This window comes from Numenius arquata, chromosome 8, assembly GCF_964106895.1.
Source record: "Numenius arquata chromosome 8, bNumArq3.hap1.1, whole genome shotgun sequence".
Taxonomy (NCBI): domain Eukaryota; kingdom Metazoa; phylum Chordata; class Aves; order Charadriiformes; family Scolopacidae; genus Numenius; species Numenius arquata.
The window spans coordinates 11,610,547-11,629,810 of NC_133583.1; the positions used below are offsets into that span (position 1 = coordinate 11,610,547).

General features: G+C 42.0%; 1 protein-coding gene across 1 annotated transcript in view; it reads right to left on the reverse strand.

The window, feature by feature from the left end:
* Nucleotides 1-17,234, reverse strand: part of LOC141467546 (netrin-4-like) — a 48,713-nt gene extending 31,479 nt beyond the window's left edge. Inside the window, exons 1-2 of the mRNA XM_074152147.1 lie at nt 17,168-17,234; nt 10,316-10,857 (exon numbers count right to left, since the gene is read on the reverse strand). Coding sequence (XP_074008248.1) covers nt 10,316-10,857; nt 17,168-17,234 — 609 coding nt within the window. The remainder of the gene's footprint in view (nt 1-10,315; nt 10,858-17,167) is intronic.
* Nucleotides 17,235-19,264: the final 2,030 nt, after the last annotated feature.

Genomic DNA, 19,264 nt, shown 5'->3' on the forward strand with positions numbered 1-19,264 from the left:
CAGCTGTTGGGTGCTCTTCTCTCAGCATAGGGCCATTTGCTTTCACGAAGCTCTATTGCTTTTTGTTTCTTTGCTTGACAGCTTGGAAAAAGGTTGGGTTCCCTGTGGGTTTATTGTTTTGCAAATGTTCTCATTTCTGGCCTTGCATCTCTTGAGGGGAGTTGCTTTGGCATTTTCCATATCCCCTTAGAACTCTGAACATTATTTGTGAGTAGAGATGTCGATAGCTTGGATGTCCCATAGGGATTGTGTCATCCTTTTAAGAAAAAACAGAATTCCAGTCCAGTTGAGGTACAAGACTTTGCTTATATGATTAATTCATGACATGTTTCTGTCTGGAATAAGCTCAGTGGTGAGACTGGATTTGTTTGTCCTTATGTCTCCCAAGGCAAGACTTGTTAAGTGTTAAAGATCTGATTTGGGTGACATAACACTAGTGAAGTCTTTTGGGAGTGGCATTTTTATGGTCTTCTTGGATTCAACAGCCACTGAGGAATTAGCCTTCCTTAACTTTGTAAAAATCAAAGATATTGAGGATTTAACTTAAACAAAGACATTTTGTATCAGCAGAGTCAAAGCAGGGATGTTGTGGCAATATAAGCAGGTTTAGGTGAGCTGCATTTTGCACAGAGGTAGCACAGATTTATTTCATATTTAAATCAGTTTAGCATCACTATTTCTTATGTGCATAAAACTGGAAAATGGAATTTTCCTCTCTCTTCCCTTCTGGAGGACACATTCTCCTTGAAATGTTGGTGGTTAAAATCCTTGAGCACAAGGAAGCGTATAATGTAATCATCGTCTCTTGGCTCATTTTTGATTGAATGTTTCTTCTCACATTAAAGTGCAAGTGCCAGTTGTTAGGTCTTGCTTAACATATGTGTTGCCCTACTGTCAAGAGCAATATGTTACAATCCATAAGTTATACCTATTAGTCTACTATGTACATTGATTCAAATACTTGTAGAGTGGGATGAATATTTACAACAGGTTTGGTATCTCACCTTACATGCCCTGAATTTTTTTTTCCATAAATGCATAATTAACCTAAAAAAAAAAACCCAAACCAAACCACTAAACTTTTTTTCTGTACTCAGAATACGTTATTATATTTTAAATGAATGTATTTGGGTTTATGGTTCCCTAATAAATTAATCCTAAATTAGGAGACAGATTGGTGGTGGTTGTATACATGGGTTGATAATTTTATATGGTACAATGAAGAATTTTATTTCTGTAAAAAAGGAAGAGATGTCACTGTGACCAAAATATAGAAATGGGAATGTGACCATTTGTTCAAAGCCCCAGCACAATTGTTCAGTATAACTTTCAGCAAGTAACTTAAGACTTATGCTGTTCTGGTTTGCCAGTGAATTCAGTAGGAATAGGAGAAGTCTGTTGTATGCCCTGCTTACTTTTTTAAAAAACGTAATATAGGTATTCCAGTACTTTGTGGCATGGGAGGAAGATTAATAAATTCATATCTGTAAAATTGTCTGAGAATCCCTAGAGATGGATGTTCAATACAAGCAATTTTAATAATAAGTAAAAGGTAAGAGTTTGGCTGTCTCACCCATTTCTGCATAAGTGTTTTAAAGATTAGATTAGAAATAAACCTAAGTGTTTGTACTCAGAGACTCACGAGCTGCAGGAAGAGACACTCCATCTTTTCACTGTGTTATTTTTTCCTTTTTTTTTTTAGTTAACAAGGTTTGTATTTCTGAAGCCTATGAAGCAGATTTCTTCTATACAGATAGACATTTGACTTCTGCCTTTTGCAGAAAGGCAGAAACATGATTAATTTTTCATTTCCCAGAGATATCACGCAAATTTGCAGTTTTCCATTATATTCATGTAAAAGACAGAGAGAGTGTAATGGAAAAGAAGTGTGTTCTTATAATTAAGATGCAAGCTCTGAAAAAAGCTTCCCATGATGTTCACTGTAAAGCTATTTCTCATCTAATTAAATCTCTATCTGGTGTCAAGCTCCGTGGAAGCTCAGTTCTTTTTTTGCTGTAACAGACTTCTCTGAAATCCCCAAGTCATTTTTCTAAACCTCAGTATGCAGCTTTCATAAAAGTAGCATTTGCACAGCTGCAGAAGAAAATCTGATAGTGATTAAGCCTGCTAAGAGACATCCTAGAAATCTTTCCACTTCCATTGAACTGAGTAGAACCTGAGGGTATTCAGCACCTCTATAGTCTCAACCCTTTGTCGAAATACATCCTAGATCCTGAATTTCCCTTATAATCAGGAACTTACACTGGAGCTGAATGCTCAGTAGGACGTTCGTGCTTATCTGCATATCTGCTATCAAGCGCATATTTGTCATTCTTATTTTCAAAAGTCAATCAATCAGCTGCTCCTCAAAAAGACAGTCACTATGCTGTACTCTCCTGGCCTTTCTAAGAGCAAGGAAGTTTGGAGAAAGCTGGAAGTGTGCAAGGCTAAAAAAGGTAGCCACTGTTAGAGGATTGGTTTTGCTGCACACAAGTTGGCACAGCTTCACAGCTTGGTGCTGTTTTATCCCCAGTCAAGAGATCATCTTCATTCCAGAGACAGTGTCTCAGATTTTTGATTTCTTGCCATATGTTTTGCTTTTCCATTCCTGATGCCGACAATTCTGTTTTCTTAACCTGATCTTCCAGACAGTATTAGTCAGAAAAGATGTGGACACAACAAAGGTTCCCTCTTGCAAGCTCATAGCCTAAGGTCAAGGAATATGAGTCAGAAATGGAGGGCAGTGCCAATGCATGGCCTCCTACAAAAGAAGATCCTTTTGCAGAACAAGAATTTGATATTACAGATCATCCTTAAGCTATGTTGATTATGTTGCACACAATCAGGTTAATGAGATCCGAAATGTCTGTGTACTTATACTAGGCCCATTAGAAGGAAGCTGCAATAAAAACTCTCATCAGTCCTAAATCCTCTTCATTAAGAGGTTTTCATGTGAGTTGATTTCGTTCTTAAAGGAATAGTAAACAATTGTCTCAGAATTTTTCCTACACGGTGGCAAATATCCTCTGGTGTATTTGATGGAGCCTCTTGACTAAAATTAACTCTTCCACTTTGTGGTACAGCAGTCTTTACTAAGAAGTAGTCTTTTTCTTGTTTTGAAATACTGTTGGGAGCACAAAGAAAGCTTAGCTATTCTCTTAGCTGTTAGAAGACCCATTCTGACGATTCAAGGAATAGTGTTTTTTAGTCAAGACCCACTGCTTTCTGTCCTTCCACAGAATAAAACTTAGAAGCCAGTATAGAATATGATAGTTTGTTAAATAAATAATTGTGCATTTGATTTTTAAAACTTCTCTGATCCGGGCAAACTCAGATACTACCAAGACAGTGGCATCTTGAATTAATTTTGTGTTTTCCAAACCAGAAAGAGTCAATGTCCCTTCAATTTGCATTTGCGTTGAGGTTATTCCAGTAATCTGGTCAGTGTGACATTAATATTAATATTTAGGCATTGCTGCCAATATGACAGTGGGGAAAGACTGCACAATTAAAGGTAGAGGCAGACAAATCTGAAGAGCCATGCAGACTTTTTCTCTTCCTCACACAAAATGTATTCTGTAGGTTCAGGTTATCCACAGATGTAAATCTCTATGTCTGTGTAGAACGGCAAGGTTTGTAGGGAGAAGCAGTATCTTCTATCAAGCCAGGTAATGTAGTTGGAGTACAAAATGTAGACCATTGGGTACAAAACCTTCAGCTTGGAGTCTGTTTACAAGGGATGGACAAAATTCCTTCCATTCTACATAGCACCACCTTAGGTGGGGATGTGAGAACATTTCCATGTTCCCACAAAGCACAGTGTCCTTTTTCATGACAAGGGATGATAATTGCTCTGAAATGGCAAAGGGCAGTGCAAGGAATTCTGTGATGCAGACGGCCCGGCTGGGAACTGGATTGAGAACGAGGAGACTCATTTCACTCTGTCTGCTGGGTTGTCAAGGCAAGTTCTAATAACCCATCACCATCATTGTCAACCAATGTCAACCAAGCTGTATTCTCACGGGAGAGCATCCATTTCTTGTAAGTGGAGCCACTTGTATCTCCTTCGCTGAAATCTTACACGTGAACAGACTTTTAGCTAAGTGTATAGTCTCACCATGACAGTGATGTGTGGACAACCATAGAGCAAACAGTTAAGTGTTCTTTTGCCTGGAGTTTGAAAATTCCAATAACGAATCTCTAAGATTCATAGCATTTTAGACAAGAATTTTTTCACAGTTGAGAGCTGATAAAAAAGTCATGGCTGCAACTCCACTAAGGTTTTATAAAGCAGGGTGAGAAGAAAAATTCTTTTGATATCTGCTGCCTTGTATGCTCAGGAAATGGAGAAGCAATGCTCAAAAAAACCTCCGTCTTTCTGGCTGGTTTATAAGGTTCCAAAGGTCTCTGAAATGGCTCATTAGAACAAGGTCAGAGTAGGACACTTGGTGCTCTCCTGAAGTTCATTTGCCAGGGATGGGAATGCTGGACTGGTCTCGTCAGTTCAAATTCCTTTCAGAGACAAATCCTTGTGCCTCTTAATTCTTCCTCCAGGGAAGCCGGGCCTGGCAGTGCTATCTGCTTGTTTACACTGCTGGTGTTAACTGCTTCCTTTCAACTCGCCTCTGCGTTCTATCTCCTCTACAGTTCAAGTTAAACGAAATGCTGAACAGACAGCCCTAGTCATAACATTTGGGCACTTACCTCCACTAATGACTAATCCCTCCTGGAATCCCTTCCGTCTGGAAGTTGGAATAACCCGAGCATCATGCAACTTTGAGAGGCCAGTCCTGATGACTGTTGGGCAATTCACTGCAGTGCAAGAGCCTGCCCTTGCATCTTACCTACTAGGAATTCAACCTTGTGATGTGCTAAGCATGTTTCTTTTCAGTGACCCCACTGCCATATGAGATCAGACCTTTAAGAAGCCACTGAAGCTTCAGTGGTGATCTCTTGAATTATTGATGTTGCTACTTAATGAGGTATGTGTGTGTGTGCGGGGGATCCTCCTTTGTTTATCAAAAGGTTTGGCATGAATACAGTAAAAGAAAAGCCTCAGAAAAGACAGCAAAAAATGTAGGTCCTAGGAACAGGATCACATACGTTCCACACAGAGCCCTCTCCCTGACCCAGTTTGGTGTCTGTGTGGAAGTGGTCCCCCTCTGCCTGTAACTGTTGCTCAGGGAGTCCCTGTAGATGGAGGAAGGCAGCAGAGGTCTTCAGTGTCAGTGCCAAGGAAAAGGGCTTCCATAGGGTTGGCTGTGGCTTCTGTCTGAACAACCTGGTGTTTTTTGAAGCAGACAAAACTGCATCCCACCACAACATGTCCTGATCTGGCATTCACAGAGTGTGTTTAGAACAGTGATTAGAAGTCTTTTAGCTACAAAGCAAGTCCAGTCATCTTTGACAAAAAGCACTGCTGGGGACTTCTGTCCCTGAAGAGGTCACCGCAGGATACAAAACGGAGAATGAACAGGTCTTCTGCGCAAGGCACACTTAACATGTTGCCATAGAAACCTGTTACTTAATTCAGGCATACACAATTCTTCCAGCCCCCAGTGAATTCCAGTAATGGGTTTATTATATCACACTTCATTGGTGTCATCTGTCACACAGACACTCACATAAACGAACCAGCCTTTGATTCAAAACTCCCTTCCAGTAGCTAGGCCCAATAGGGGAAGGGTCTCCTTTTGGGTCTGGTGTTCTACCAGAACTAAGCAGGTCAGTGTTCTACCCTGCTCTGCATGGTAATGTCTTCCTTTCATGCAAACATCATCTTCAGTGGAGGAGAACGTTGGTTTTACTTTCCAGATATTCCAGTTTATTAAAAATGTGCTCTTAATTTCTTAGATCCTTGAGTGCACGTGCTGTCAGGATGCAGGTTAAAACATTTTGGTCCCTATTTCCCCCATGTGATGTTTGAACTGTAAGTCACACTAATGTCTGATACAACCTTTGGTAATTTCTCCTTTTATTTGGACCAGAGTTTTGATTTAGATTAGCTGACCTGAAGGCTCCTTTTAGGCTCCATGACTATATAGTACTGTGTTTTTAAATTAGAAAAACATGTGGATGGACAAGTAGGTTAAAAATGTCTCAGTTATGGAATCACAGAATCACAGAACGGCAGGTGTTGGAAGGGATCTCTAGAGATCACTTAGTCCAATCCCCCTGCCAAAGCAGGTTCACCTCCAGTGGGTTGAATAGGATCACATCCAGGCGGGTTTTGAATATCTCCAGACAAGGAGACTCCACAACGTCTCTTGGCAGCCTGTTCCAGTGCTGTCACCCTCAAAGTAAATATGTTTTTCCTCATGTTCAGATCAAACTTCCTGTGTTCCAGTTTCTGCCTGTTGACACCTGGGCACCACTGAAAAGAGTCTGGCCCCATCTTCTTGACACCTGCCCTTTAGATATTGATAAGCATTGATAAGATCCCATCTCAGTCTTCTCTTCTCCAGACTAAACAGACCCAGGTCTCTCAGCCTTTCCTCACAAAAGAGATGCTCCACTCCCCTGGATCATCTTCAGAGCTCTCACCTGGACTCTCTCCAATAGCTCCTCGTCTTTCTTGAACTGGGGAGCCCACAACTGGACACAGTTGATGCATAAGACTCCATGCAAGCAGTGCCTGTAGATGCACTTACAGTAGATGAACAGACCTTAGAAAGGTTAGGTTGGTTTTAGTTCATGATGTTATATTGGAAGTTAGCGTTCTGAAGCTGATGAGCATAGCAGCAACTATTCTGCCTTAAGAATACTTAAGAATATTTTCACTTAAGAGTAGGGCAAAGATTAGAAGCATTTGTTTCCCATTTAATATATAATTTCTTATTGTGATAGAAGTCAACAGACAAAACGTAGGGTACTTAACAGGCCAGTCAGGACTTAAGACATGCTAGTGGAAGATTTTCACTGAAAAGCATTTATAAACATAGAAAGTTAGGTGTTGATTTTGTGGTGCTTCATATGTAGCAAATGATGTGTAGGCAACTGGCAGTGAATAAATTGTTCTGTCTCCTAGACCAGAAATCATCAACAGAGCAAGTTTATTGCCAGAAGCATTAAGATGGGGGAACATAGGATCTCAGATAGATAGATTTTAGCTGCAGAAGTACTCTGGATCTGAACAGGAGTAAGGGATTTAGTAAATGCTGGAGTAAAAGAAAACTGCAAAAGAGACATTAGGAAGTCACCTCCTTGCATTTCTACAGGTTTGTTCCTCAATGCATGACACCTTCTGCCTCAGCTGTGTCTTATCTGAGATGGAATGAAGATGTGTGACCCCGTCAGAGGTGAAAGATAAGGGATAATCTACAAGAGACAAGGGATACACCTTAATTTAGTGATACATATTGTTCTGTTGTGACATTGTCACATCACACACCCAAATGTCTTTTGCTTTCATTCTATTCTCCTAAAAGTTTATCTTCTGCCAGGTTTCCCATCATGGTCCCAGGAAAAGCCTTTTTCAGTGGTCTTGGAGGACCACCAGAGTGTGCTGACTCAGGGAGGTGCATCTCACTTTATAGATGCACCTAAGTTACTGCAGCTCTACCATCTTCTCCTTTCACACCTACACTCTCAGTTCTGGTAGACAGTTGACCCCAAATCTTGTTTCATGATGTGTCCAACATGGGTTTTAAACCTAAGTGTTCTTAGTAAACCATGTCTCTTTTTGATTCCTTTTGTTCCCAGTTAAAAAGGAAATTGTGTCTCTTCCCCAAGCGAGTAGGACAACGCCCAAGAAAAACCTGAGTGTCATGGAGTGGAAATGACTTCAACCCCCTCAGTAGAGAAAACTGGTATTTATGTCAGAGCATTAATTAACATTTAAGTTGGAACGGTTTTGATCATTTTAGAAATGTTGTCAGCTTGTGATGTGAGCTCCTCAGCAATCCAAGGCTTAGCCAGAATCAGTAACTGGATACGTCAGAGTGGAGGTGAAAGAGAAGCAGAGAACACTGCACAAAGTAGTGGTGGGAATTCAATCAGCTTCCTTCCAAGTCAGGTGTGAGAAAGTGCTTGAGGGGATGCCGTGGTGACATTTGTGACATCTTAAAAATAAGATTTTAAATTGCAGTTCTGAGATGCGTGGGGAAAGGTCCCGTGAGACTTTTAAGTGTAGCAGTGTCACTCAGGCTGACCTGATCGGGTATCACTTTAAATAGCTACACTCTGCCTTCCTTTATTGTCATTCACAAAAGAACCTTCTGTGTCATATTGCTGACCTGAAAAGCCTCATGCTTTTGCACCCTTGTCATAGTGGCATTTCGTGGATTGATTAAGAGGTCTCTGTAAAGTGTGTCCAGGACTTCAGAATCCTTTTGGGTTAATGTGCTGTGAAACAGTATTTGTCTCGTTCTCTGTTAAGTTGCTGTACAGATTCCTGTGTGCTGCTTTGAAGCTTCAGCTCTCTGTCCCGCGGAGGAAGTGACCTCTGTATGTGTTCAATTCATGTAACAGTTCATGAAAGCATTTGGGATCTGCAAGGGTATGACCTGTAAATATATGACTGTTCTTACTATTACTATTGTTTTCTATCATGTACAGCCACAGTGTAGATTGATTAAGCACACACATTTTCATTTCAGTGTTCTTGCTGCCCAAGTTGACAGAATCATTTTGACACTTGTAATCACAAAGGCTTGTGTTGGATGAATGTTTTATTATTTGATTTTCTGCCATCCACTTCTCAGATTTGTTGTAGCAGCAACACATGGTCTTAATGATATTCCCCAAGGTTAAGTAAGCACAAAAGCCAACATAGTGCAGGGCAACAGGGGATACTGTACTAGAAAAGGAAGAGTTGTTTTGCATTTAAGGCCGAGGCATTTGCCTCAGACCCTGTATTCTCTTCCTTACTCAACCAGAATTGTCCTGTTTTACCACAAAACACTTCACCTTTCTGTGCTGCTCTTTCCTCATCCGTGAAACAGCAACAGGACCCTGATATGTGTCCTGAAGATCATTAAAAGGATCTTGCAAAGTACTTCCAGGTGTTTGATTGGAAGGCACACAAGAGTGGAAAATCATATTAGTTGCCTAGATTCTCTATTGACGTGGCAAATTGTAATCTCCCTACAGAAGACATTTGGATGTATTTGACTTAAATGTATCATGATAACTGACCAGCAGAATTCCTACTCCAGAAACAAGACACTTTAGTAGTCAGATGATCTGCTCCAGATTTCTAATATGCAGAGATGTTTCCCATCCTGTTGCACAAAGATGAACTCAGTCTCTCCTTACTGCTGTTTCCCTGTCTCAGGTATAGCACACTGGTTTCTTTCTTCTCAAGCGCATTCTGAAGTGCACTGCTAAACCACTGTGTTTTTGAAACCTATCTGGACCATTTACCTCACACCTGAGCTTAATTTGCAGCAAAGTGTTACTGCCAAACCTGCGTGATCACTTCCAGACAGGGAAACCAAGAGGATTGTGATTTCTCTAAGGAAGAGAGAAGGAAGTGAAAGGACTCCAGCCTCTGTTGTGACTATAGGTATGTCTTATCATCTCCCTTTGTGCCTTTCTGTCTCCTCTATAAAGTGAGACCAATGATATTTACCCTCTTTCCTATCTAAACTGTTTCAAGATTGATGAATGAAAAAGGTTATAACTAAGCTAAGTATCTGATTACCAACCAGTCTTTAATGTTTTTGTCAGAGGAATTTATCGGAGCAATTGTACGTTTATTTTGAAAGAAAGCCTTCTGCATACATTTAATAGCACATCAGAATATTCATACCAAGGGAGGGCCTTTTTCCACTGTTGAATAGTGAAACCTGGCTGCTCACTCCCACTCCCTCTTGTGAACGATTTCATTTCTGGAGCCTATGACTCAATACAGTCACAGTGGTCACCCCAGCAAGAAAAGTCACACTAAACTTAGGGGTAGGGTGTATTTAAAAGTCATTCCATCATCTAGAACTTTTTATATGGAGAAGAAATAGAAAGACCGTGCAGTTCATGTCATCCTAAAGTAGGAAAATATTTTGAATGAATCAGACTCTATAAATGTGTATCTCCCTACATCTATTTTGTTGGAATTCTCATTCAGTTATTAGCATCTGCAATGTAAAATTAGGCAATGTTAATCCTATTCTGTGCAATTATCATAAAAGAAATCTGTTAAAGCATTTCCATTCATTTTCATTGATATATAATTTCTCTTTTTCTTCCCCTTTTTTTTCTTAACACAAAGCCTTTGGGGATGGGCTACCTTTCTCAGTATCTCTGAGCACACACTGATTTTCAGCCAGTCTGCAGCTGTTTGACATTAAGCTTAGTCCAAACCTCAGTTATTGCTTACCTCTCCTCTGGTGCAGGGCACTGCATCTGAATACCTGGAAGTGCACATGGAGCCCTCCTCAACGAGATCATCCTGGAGGCCAAAAGTTGCTGTACAGTTGATAGAGAAATACTTGTAGGGCCTCCAAGTCTGCCCATAGTCCTGGGATCTTTCCAACACCATCGCAGCTGGGCGAGGTGACTTGAACACGGCAATGACATGGGTCAGGTAGAATTCTGTTTCGAAGTCCAGTCTGATTTCTTCCCTGTGTACCCCCTGGGCAGACTGCCACCAGGAGATGGGGTTTGCAAAGAAATCGTCTGTCATGTCAGCTGGGAGATGGGAGTTATCAGGCTGATTGGCATTGCATTTGGTGCAGCGAGGCTGCCCACAGCTGTGGGAGACCTGATGGAGGAGATTCTGGTCTGGGTAGAAGCAGTACAGCTCGGTGCTGTTCTGGCCACACGTGGTGAGAGTGACTGGTGTCCTCCCTGTTGCAAGGTTTCCCACCGGAGGGTTGCAAGAACGGCCATTACAGCGGAAGGCTTGTAGCCTCATGGGATCTGAAAGACAGGCAAAAGAAACACAAGTAGAATTTCTCAAATAGCTCTGAGGCTGTAGCACAAGTAACCGTGCAAGTGTTTGGAGTCCTCATCTGGACTGACATCCAAAAGGACTCCTTCTAAGGAGGGCTACTTCATCTTTTCACACTGAGTTTGGAGGGAGTTTCTCAATAAATCTAGTACTTGGTTTTAGTACCTAACTCAGAAATTGAGGTCTTTAGAAAATTCATGCTTATGGCACTTAACTTTGATTTCTGTTGAAAATGCAGTTGTGTTGGTCTATTGACTTTTATGTTTAACCACAGAAATTTTGTGTTTTCTTACTTTGACTCTAGTAAAGCTCTGCATCTGAGGACTGAATGTATTCAATGTGTTTATTTTCATTGTTACCAGAAAGCAGAGTCAAACTGTACTATACACTGTAGACACATTAAGAAAAATGATGATTACTGCCCAACAAATTACAGAAACTAATTACACATAAAAACACATAAAGAAAGCAAGTTTTTCTATAGTTAAGTGTTACTGGCATAATTTTGAGGGGTGTTGAGTTTCTGCTGCTCCTTTTGAGATCAGCTGGAGTTGTTAATGCTTAGCAGAGCTGCAAAGCAACTCTATCTTTTGTTTAAAGACCTTGACGTGGAGGTAGGTGACTATATTCTGTTTGCTAAGTTTGCAAATACTGGCAAATTTTTGGTATCTTCAATGTATTTGTCTACTTATTTCTAAATTAAGAAAAGATAGGGATAACTCCAAAGTCTTAATATTTTTTAGAAATCAGTAGTGTCTTGTGACACTGGAATTAAAGGTCATTCCAAAACCTTGTTACCATAATGGAGAAAACAGTTTTTCTAATGACATACAATGTCCTCTTTGCAATATAGCAGTGTAGAAGGAGTTAAAGACTGACCTTGCAAGGTCATAAATCTAATCCAAGAGGTCACAAGTCAGATGGCTGGATGTAAGTCCTACAGGAAATGACCCTTCCAATGAAACATGGATGACCTTAAACCCTGGGTAATCTAGGAGCAGTTCAGTCATCTATTAGTTCAACATTCTAGGTCAAATTTTAAAATCCCTACTTGGGATTAGCTTTAAAATCAAGCAAAATTAGTTTTAAAATCAAGTTAGGTCAAAGAAAAGATTCCCTAATTCAGCCCTATAAAAATACTCAAATTGTAGTTGGATGAAACTCATGCGCAACTAATAGTCCTCAGACGAAAGGAATGAAAGCTGCCCTTCCTCAGTCCCACCAGCACTCCCTGTGCCAGCACAGAGAGGAATTTTTGTGAGAGAGGAGTTGCAGAAGTCAGCTGGAGAGGAAAGCAGAGAAGATGGGAAAGTTTGGCTCTGTCAGTTCTGTTCTTTACTCCCCAACTTCAACTGAGCAGGTGTTTCTTAGCGCTACCAGAGATCCTCCACCAAGCCCTCACACCATCCTGACTGCTTGATGACCATTTCAATGTATTTTCTTTCTAATGATGAACTCCATCTGAGCCTTGTATGGTTGCAGGGGAACACCAGGAGCTTTAGAGATTTTATCTGGGAGATTCCTTGCAATTTCTCTGAGTCTTTTTCTCCTGAAAAAGGACTCGGGTTTCCACAAAAGTTGTTTAGAGCTTCCTCCTTTTTGCAGAGCATCTGAAATTCCAAATTTTTGACTGCTGTGGAGGGTGAATTTCATTGAGTCATGCAGAATTCTTGAAATAAAGATAAATCTATGCTTGCAGGTCAGCAAAAATATAATGAGCTACAGCTGCGTGCCTCAGGAATGTCTTTGCAAGTGGCATTTAGGTTCATGTTCATGTCCAAACTGTTGGTAAAAACTACTGGAAATAAGGAAAGCACAGTAATTTCTGTGTTTAAAGTAGTTTGAATATTAACTGATTTTTCTCAGTGCTGCAGAAGGGTGTCATCTTTTCCTCCAGACAATATAAGTGGGACTAGTCTTACAACTGAGCTTTGAACAAGCATTAGCTCTGACTAAGAGTCAGGTTACTTAGTTTTGATTAAGAATGGGTCAATGTTACAAATGCTATTGGATTATGGATAAATATATCACGTAATTAAAAGAAAGTCCATCTCTATTGATGGATAGCACCACTGAAGCTTTCATGGAGGAAATAGGATGCTGGAGTTCTAAATTTAAGGCATTGTATAGTGGAAGCTTTGCAGACAAGCATACAAGAAAGTAAAAAAGGAAACTTTTTTTTTTAAAAGGAATGGCTTTTTATATTTCCCCTAAATGGGCTCTTAGTCTTGTATTGAGTTTTTCAACTGTTTTTATCTGAACCTGGAAAAGGAAGAAAAACATGGTTTCTCTCCTCAACAACAGTCACAAGAAGGTTTATCTGCTCTGCCTGCTAATGCAGCACCATCAATAAACAGTTCCTGTCTGAACTGCTGTGTCATTAGGAAAATGGGAGAAGAACAAAGCGCAAATTAGCAGAAGGCAGTTTGAGAGGAGAGAAATTGGAAAACAAAATCTGCAGTCGATTAAAAGCTTTGCATTTAAAGAAATCAATTGGCAGAACATTGCTTGGCCACAAGGATAGCACAGCCTGTCCATCACTCACTGATTCTGTGGAAACAACACGAAATGTTGAATCTGGACAGCGAGGGGGGGCGGCTGCAGAGGAGAAACAGCAGCCAGGCGAACAAACAACTTACCCCAACTGCCAGGAGGACACATTGAATAATTCATCAAGTACTAAACAGTTTGATTGTGCATGGACACTGCATGTTATTATGAAGTTGATTAGCTTTTACTCCATGGAGGATGGCTTGTCTCCATAAATGGTATGATTCATTCATTTATTTGTTTTCTGGTCCCTCAGAGCTGTGCCACAAGGTGGCAGGTCAATGGCACATCCTTGGCACGTGTTATAACAATGGTGTTATCTGACGATTAGGGAATCATATAGTTCAAAGGAGATGATATTATTGATATTTCTGAGACACCATTTCAAACCGAGATCTCTGACTTCAGAGCCTTGTAATGCAACATAACTTTGTAGACATTAATTAAAAGAGGTTCAATTTTTTAAAGGTTTTTTTTTTCACCCTCCATTGGGTATCCGACAGAAGAAAGGTCATATGGCAACTCAGGCAAAGCCTGATGGTGTGACTGGAAAGATGTCTAATATTTCCTGAGTGATCTGAATTGGAATTTTTATTTCTTTTCCATATACAAATTCATGATTTTGCGTATTCAAGTCTTCTACAGTGAGACAGGAGAATGAATCACAGTTCTGAGCAACATGCAAGCACTAACACCTTCGGGCATCTTCTTGCTATGTTTTTGATGGAGTAGTTTCAGCATGTACATCACACCTGGATTTCACTTGTGCTATATCTGTTTAACTTTTTCTTAATAACCAAAACCTTGCAAATGGTCTTTTAAAGCTAACCACCCTAGGGACATGATTTGCTCAAGTTTTTCTTAATCATACCTAGAACTGTATCACTTAATGCTGGTTACAACAGAAGTGCTATACAAGCCTTTGGTTTGTCTGGGGCCAACATGCAATAAGTTCAGCAAGTCTTCGTCTATTTATGAGTAGTCTGATGTATTTCTGCACTAAAATAGCCCTGATAACTGGAGCTAATGATCCAGCCTTCATAAATACCCCAGAGGTGAAGTTCTGAATATGCTACGGAACCAAGTTGCCTCCATGACATGAGGCATGGACAGAAGAATAAGATCCCATGTCTGGGCTCTCTTCCATTGTGGCCAGTTGCAGTCTGCCTGCCCACATCCCTTCTGGAGCAACGGTGGGCTCCAACACCTACAGCTTCATTTGCAGAAGAGCTGAATAACCCCAGACCTGAGGAAACCAAACCCTACCGATAATCAGGTCCTGCAATTGACTTTTTAGCTCGGTGCTAGAAATGGCCATTTTTGACCACACCACGCCCCCTTTTGGAGGGCTGCCATCGGGAGGAGAGCTGGACCAGGCACTGCTCCCCCGGGCACTGCTCCCCTGGGGAGGTACGGGGCTGGCTGGGGCTGAAGCAAGAGCCCAAGCTGTTGTCAGCCCCGCTAACTGTCCCAACTGTCCCAGCCCCCCGCAACTGTCCCCAGCAAGAGTTTTCAGACCACTGCAGAGTTTGAGGGGAATAACGCCCTTCACCTGCATAAGACTAAGGGAAGGATCACCCAAGTGTCACATCTCACAATATACAACCTAGGTGACTCCTCCAGCCTAACCACTAAGTTTTGGGGTGTTTTTTTTCCCTTAGCATTATATTTAAAGACCTAAGGATTCAGTCTCAACAAGCCGGACTGTCTTCTCTGCACAGAGGTGGCAGAAGGCAAATATTGTACTCCCCACAAATATTGTGCTTCTTGTACTCCCCAGACAACTGTCCTGTCAATTTGTTTCACTTCTGACCAGGAGGGATCAACTACAGGGCTGAAAAGGGAGTTTACTCTATAGGATAATAAAGTATGTCAAAAACATACTTCCCCGTACACCCCTCTGCTTGCTCAGGAAAGGGCTGAGACTTCCAAATCATTTTACACAGATAGGCTAAGTCTGAACTGTCTGAGCAGGACTGACCTTGCCTGTAACAGAACCTGTAAAGATTCAAGGTTAATTCAAGGTTTTTATACTGCTTCTAAAAAAAAAAAAAAAAAAAAAAAAGAAAAAATAATAATAGGTAACCCTTGTGCTTTGACAGGCTGATGGTTTGTGCAACCTTTTGACCAAGCAGCACATATTTATTTAAAGTGACATTGAATCCTTAGTGTCATCACCTTCAGTATCCAATTATTTTGCTGTTATTCACTATGTCCTACACCATTATTCTGAGTGTGTTTAGCTCCAAAGAGAACATGCTCCCTCCCCTCAAATTCACATTCCAAGCAGTCAGCTGTGGGCTACGTTTCCTTGAGGATTAATTTTTACTTTGTGAATTGGATGCAGAGCAAATTTAGGCTAGTTTATAACAGGCTGCTTTCCACAATAGGATCACCAACTTTACAAGATACCTCTGTAACCTTTCTGTGCTGTGTGTCAACATATGTATCCTGTAGGGAGAATCTTAGCCTGGGAAACTAGTGAATGCCCAAGGTAAGACACTAAGAGGAGTAAGGTGCATGTCCTCCCTGCACTCATTCCCTGTCAGGTTGTGACAGGCAGCCAAATGAGTCACTGGATAATATGACAGGATTGTAAATGTATGGGCTGCTTTCAGTTTTTAAGAAAATATCTCTTGCAGTTATGGAAATCAGATGTCTATGTTATCAAAAATGTTCTAGCTGGGGAGTAATCTGAGGTGAAGCCACCTGATCTGCCTTTGACTTTACTGGAGCTTGCAGGGTGGCTGAACACTTCAATCACTTTCAAATCACTGCATGAAGAGTGTTCTTCCTTTCTTAATACTGTGAGCGCACAGGTGAAAAGTAAACCATTGATATGCTTTCCTACACAGAGAGATCCCAAGCCAGTATTTCAAAGGCAAAGTCATCAAGGATGTATTGTGGTTTTATCAATAATTATTTTTATTTTTCTGACTTGATCTTTGTAATTCATCCCTTTTAAATTTAAAGATGTATTAACTCACAGCAGGAAGAAAAAAATCTAACGCTTTGCTTCCTTTCCCTTAAGCAATTTGTCTTCATCATATCCCTGGTGTTTTTAGGACCCTATGTAAATACCATTACAGCTGTATCATTCCTATATATGCTTATTTGTACACTCACCTACACACACAACTAATCAGCTTCTCTTTCTGTCCTAATCCATTTTTTCTCTAATGCTAATTTAATCTTGTCTGCTACATGTTAACTATTAATTCAGGGAATACATTGAGTGAATGGACTGTCTTGGATAAATAGTAATTCCTAAACAGTGTCTCTGACTTTTTATGATGCAAAATTAAGTCAACAGAGAATAATTCAGATTCCTACAGTGATGCTGTCCAAGGATGTTGTCGTTTCACTCTTGTCCTGAGTAGGAAGGCAGTGTTTCATCTTCAAAACAAATATCTAGTATATCTCAGTCCATCTACCTCTTTCTTTCTCTTACTTTTCTCCCATTCTCAAAAATCATACACTTTTCTCTTTTAAGGATCTATGAAACTGTACATCATAAGTCTTTTTGAGGAGTCTGAGCTATAAAGCTGTGTATTGCAGGGAAAAAGAAGCATTTGTATATACTGACTAATCCAGATTCCTTGTAAAGATCCAATCTAAAATAAAAATTTTGACATAAATTATTTTAACAAACAGATTTCTATTCCCTTTCCCCTTGCTAAACTTAGGACAAATCATTTCAGAATGGCAATATTGATTTATTTTGCTTACCTGCTTCCCCATGGCCAGAAATAAAATATTCCAAGAACACAATCAGCACGATGCCTTTATGTTGCATGGCTGTCAGTAAAATATCTGTCCTCAGTGAAGCAAGAAAGAGCTGCAGTAATCTACAGGTTTGGTGCTTGTATGGCTTTTCTCTATTTTCTTTCTTTCTTTCTTTCTGCTCACCTTCCTCTCAGTGTAGGGGTCAAGGCTGCTGTCTCATTCTTCTTGTTCTTGCTTGGGTCCAGAGGAGGGTTGTTCTTTTTTTTTTTTTCAGGGCTCAGATGCCTTCTGGGTGTCACCCGTACATTGCTTCCAATAAATAAATAAATAACAAGGATTTTCTGTGTCTTTACCCCTCTCCATGCAGCCAGCCGGGGACGTTCACATCCCTGATGCAGCCCCTCGAATGCACATCGAGGGCTGATGCGACGCCGAGAGCTCTCTTCCGTCCGGTCCTTTGCTGTTCTTTGGATGCTATTTCAAAACTTTCATTTCTGCTCCTCGCTTTTGGTGGAGCTTCGTTGTGGCTTTGCCTGGGTTCCCCCTGGCAACCTTCCCTACCCCCCCCGCACCTCCCGCAGCCGGCTGCTAACCGGGGTAGCGATGGGGTCCGGGCAGCCTGAACCCTGCTTTGTTAGGAGGTCTACCCCAGTACCTTCTGCTTTCCCTTTGCTCCCGGCAGCAGAGGGTCATAAGAAGAACGGAGTTGGCTTTTCTCCTTCAGAGATGATAAGAAGCAAGTGCTTTCTTGGCTCTTCTCTCTCTCTTTTTTTTTTTTTTTTTTAATGCTTTGGTTTGTTCTATTTTATTTTATTTCCCTCCTCCCTCAGCTGTCACGGAAGCCACTTCTCCCCCACCTCCAAGGGATTTGCTTCACACAACCAGCGCCAGGGGATAGGAGTGAAAAACAAACCCAACGCCAGCTCGCTGGTGCCGGTGCCGGTGCCTGGGAAATCCCTTGCCGCCTCTGCCGCTGGACCGCGGCTTCTGGCCGGGATTTAGGGGCTGCAGCTCCCGGGGAGGGGCAGGAGGGCAGGCTCGGGCAGGGGCTGCTCCCCCGGGGTGGAGGGGCAATGCCCAGCGCTCAGGCGAGGGGGGGCGGGAAAGGGAGAGGGGAGGAGGTGGAGGAGCCTTCCTCCCTCCTGCTACAGCAAGGCTTAGGGCTGGGGGTTTCCTTCCCTCCCGAGGGCTGGTTAGTTATCTGCAAGTTTTGTCTCTGCCTCCCTTTCAAACTCTAGCACATCTCTGAGTCCTGACTGGGCAGTTCTCCTCTCTGGTCCTGTCTGGCTGCAAAGGGGATTATTATAACATGTGATCTTCTTCCTGTTCTTTATATGTGCCTTTTTTTTTTTTTTTTTTTTTTTTTTAGGGTGGAGGAAGAGGAGGATGGGTCGGTTCCGCACCTCCTCGTCGGCTGGGCTGGTCCTTGCTGCGCTCAGATGCAGGCGCTGTTTTCCAGCCGCATCTTCTCCTCCAGGAGCGTGTGCGCGTGTGTGCGTGTGCGTGTGCGTGTGCGTGTGTGTGTGTGTGCGTGTGCGTGTGTGTGTGTGTGCGTGTGCGTGTGTGTGTGTGTGCGTGCGGGGCGGGAGCAGCCCTCCCGGCCGGTGCCTGCTCTCCCTGCAGCACCCTCTGCCAGGCCGCCCGGCACATGACACCGGGGACACAGCACCCACCCGGGCGCCCGTCAGGCGTGGGGAGAGCGGGGTGGCTTTGGGGTTCTCTCCAGGTATGGCTCACACGGTGTTACAAACGGGCACAGGCACCGGGTTTCCTTCCGTAATCACAGACGTGAGCTGGCGCAAGCCTGGCAGCGAGGGGACTTGTGGCTCCCTGGAGAAGCTGGGGTGTCTTCTCTGCCACCGCTGACACACCTGCCTGCCCCAGCCAACACTGAGCATGACCATGAAGTCGGATTTGCTCAGGAAACTCCAACACAAAGCTCCCAGGGACACAGAGAGGCTCCAGCACATAGTGATTGGGGGGTGAAAGTGCTCAGCCCTAGAAATAATTTTAATTCAGGGAGTGATTTCCACCCCTCCCCAGCTTCATTCCCTCTCTTTCCAGCTTTCCCAGCAATGTAACACCATTAATTTCTGCTTG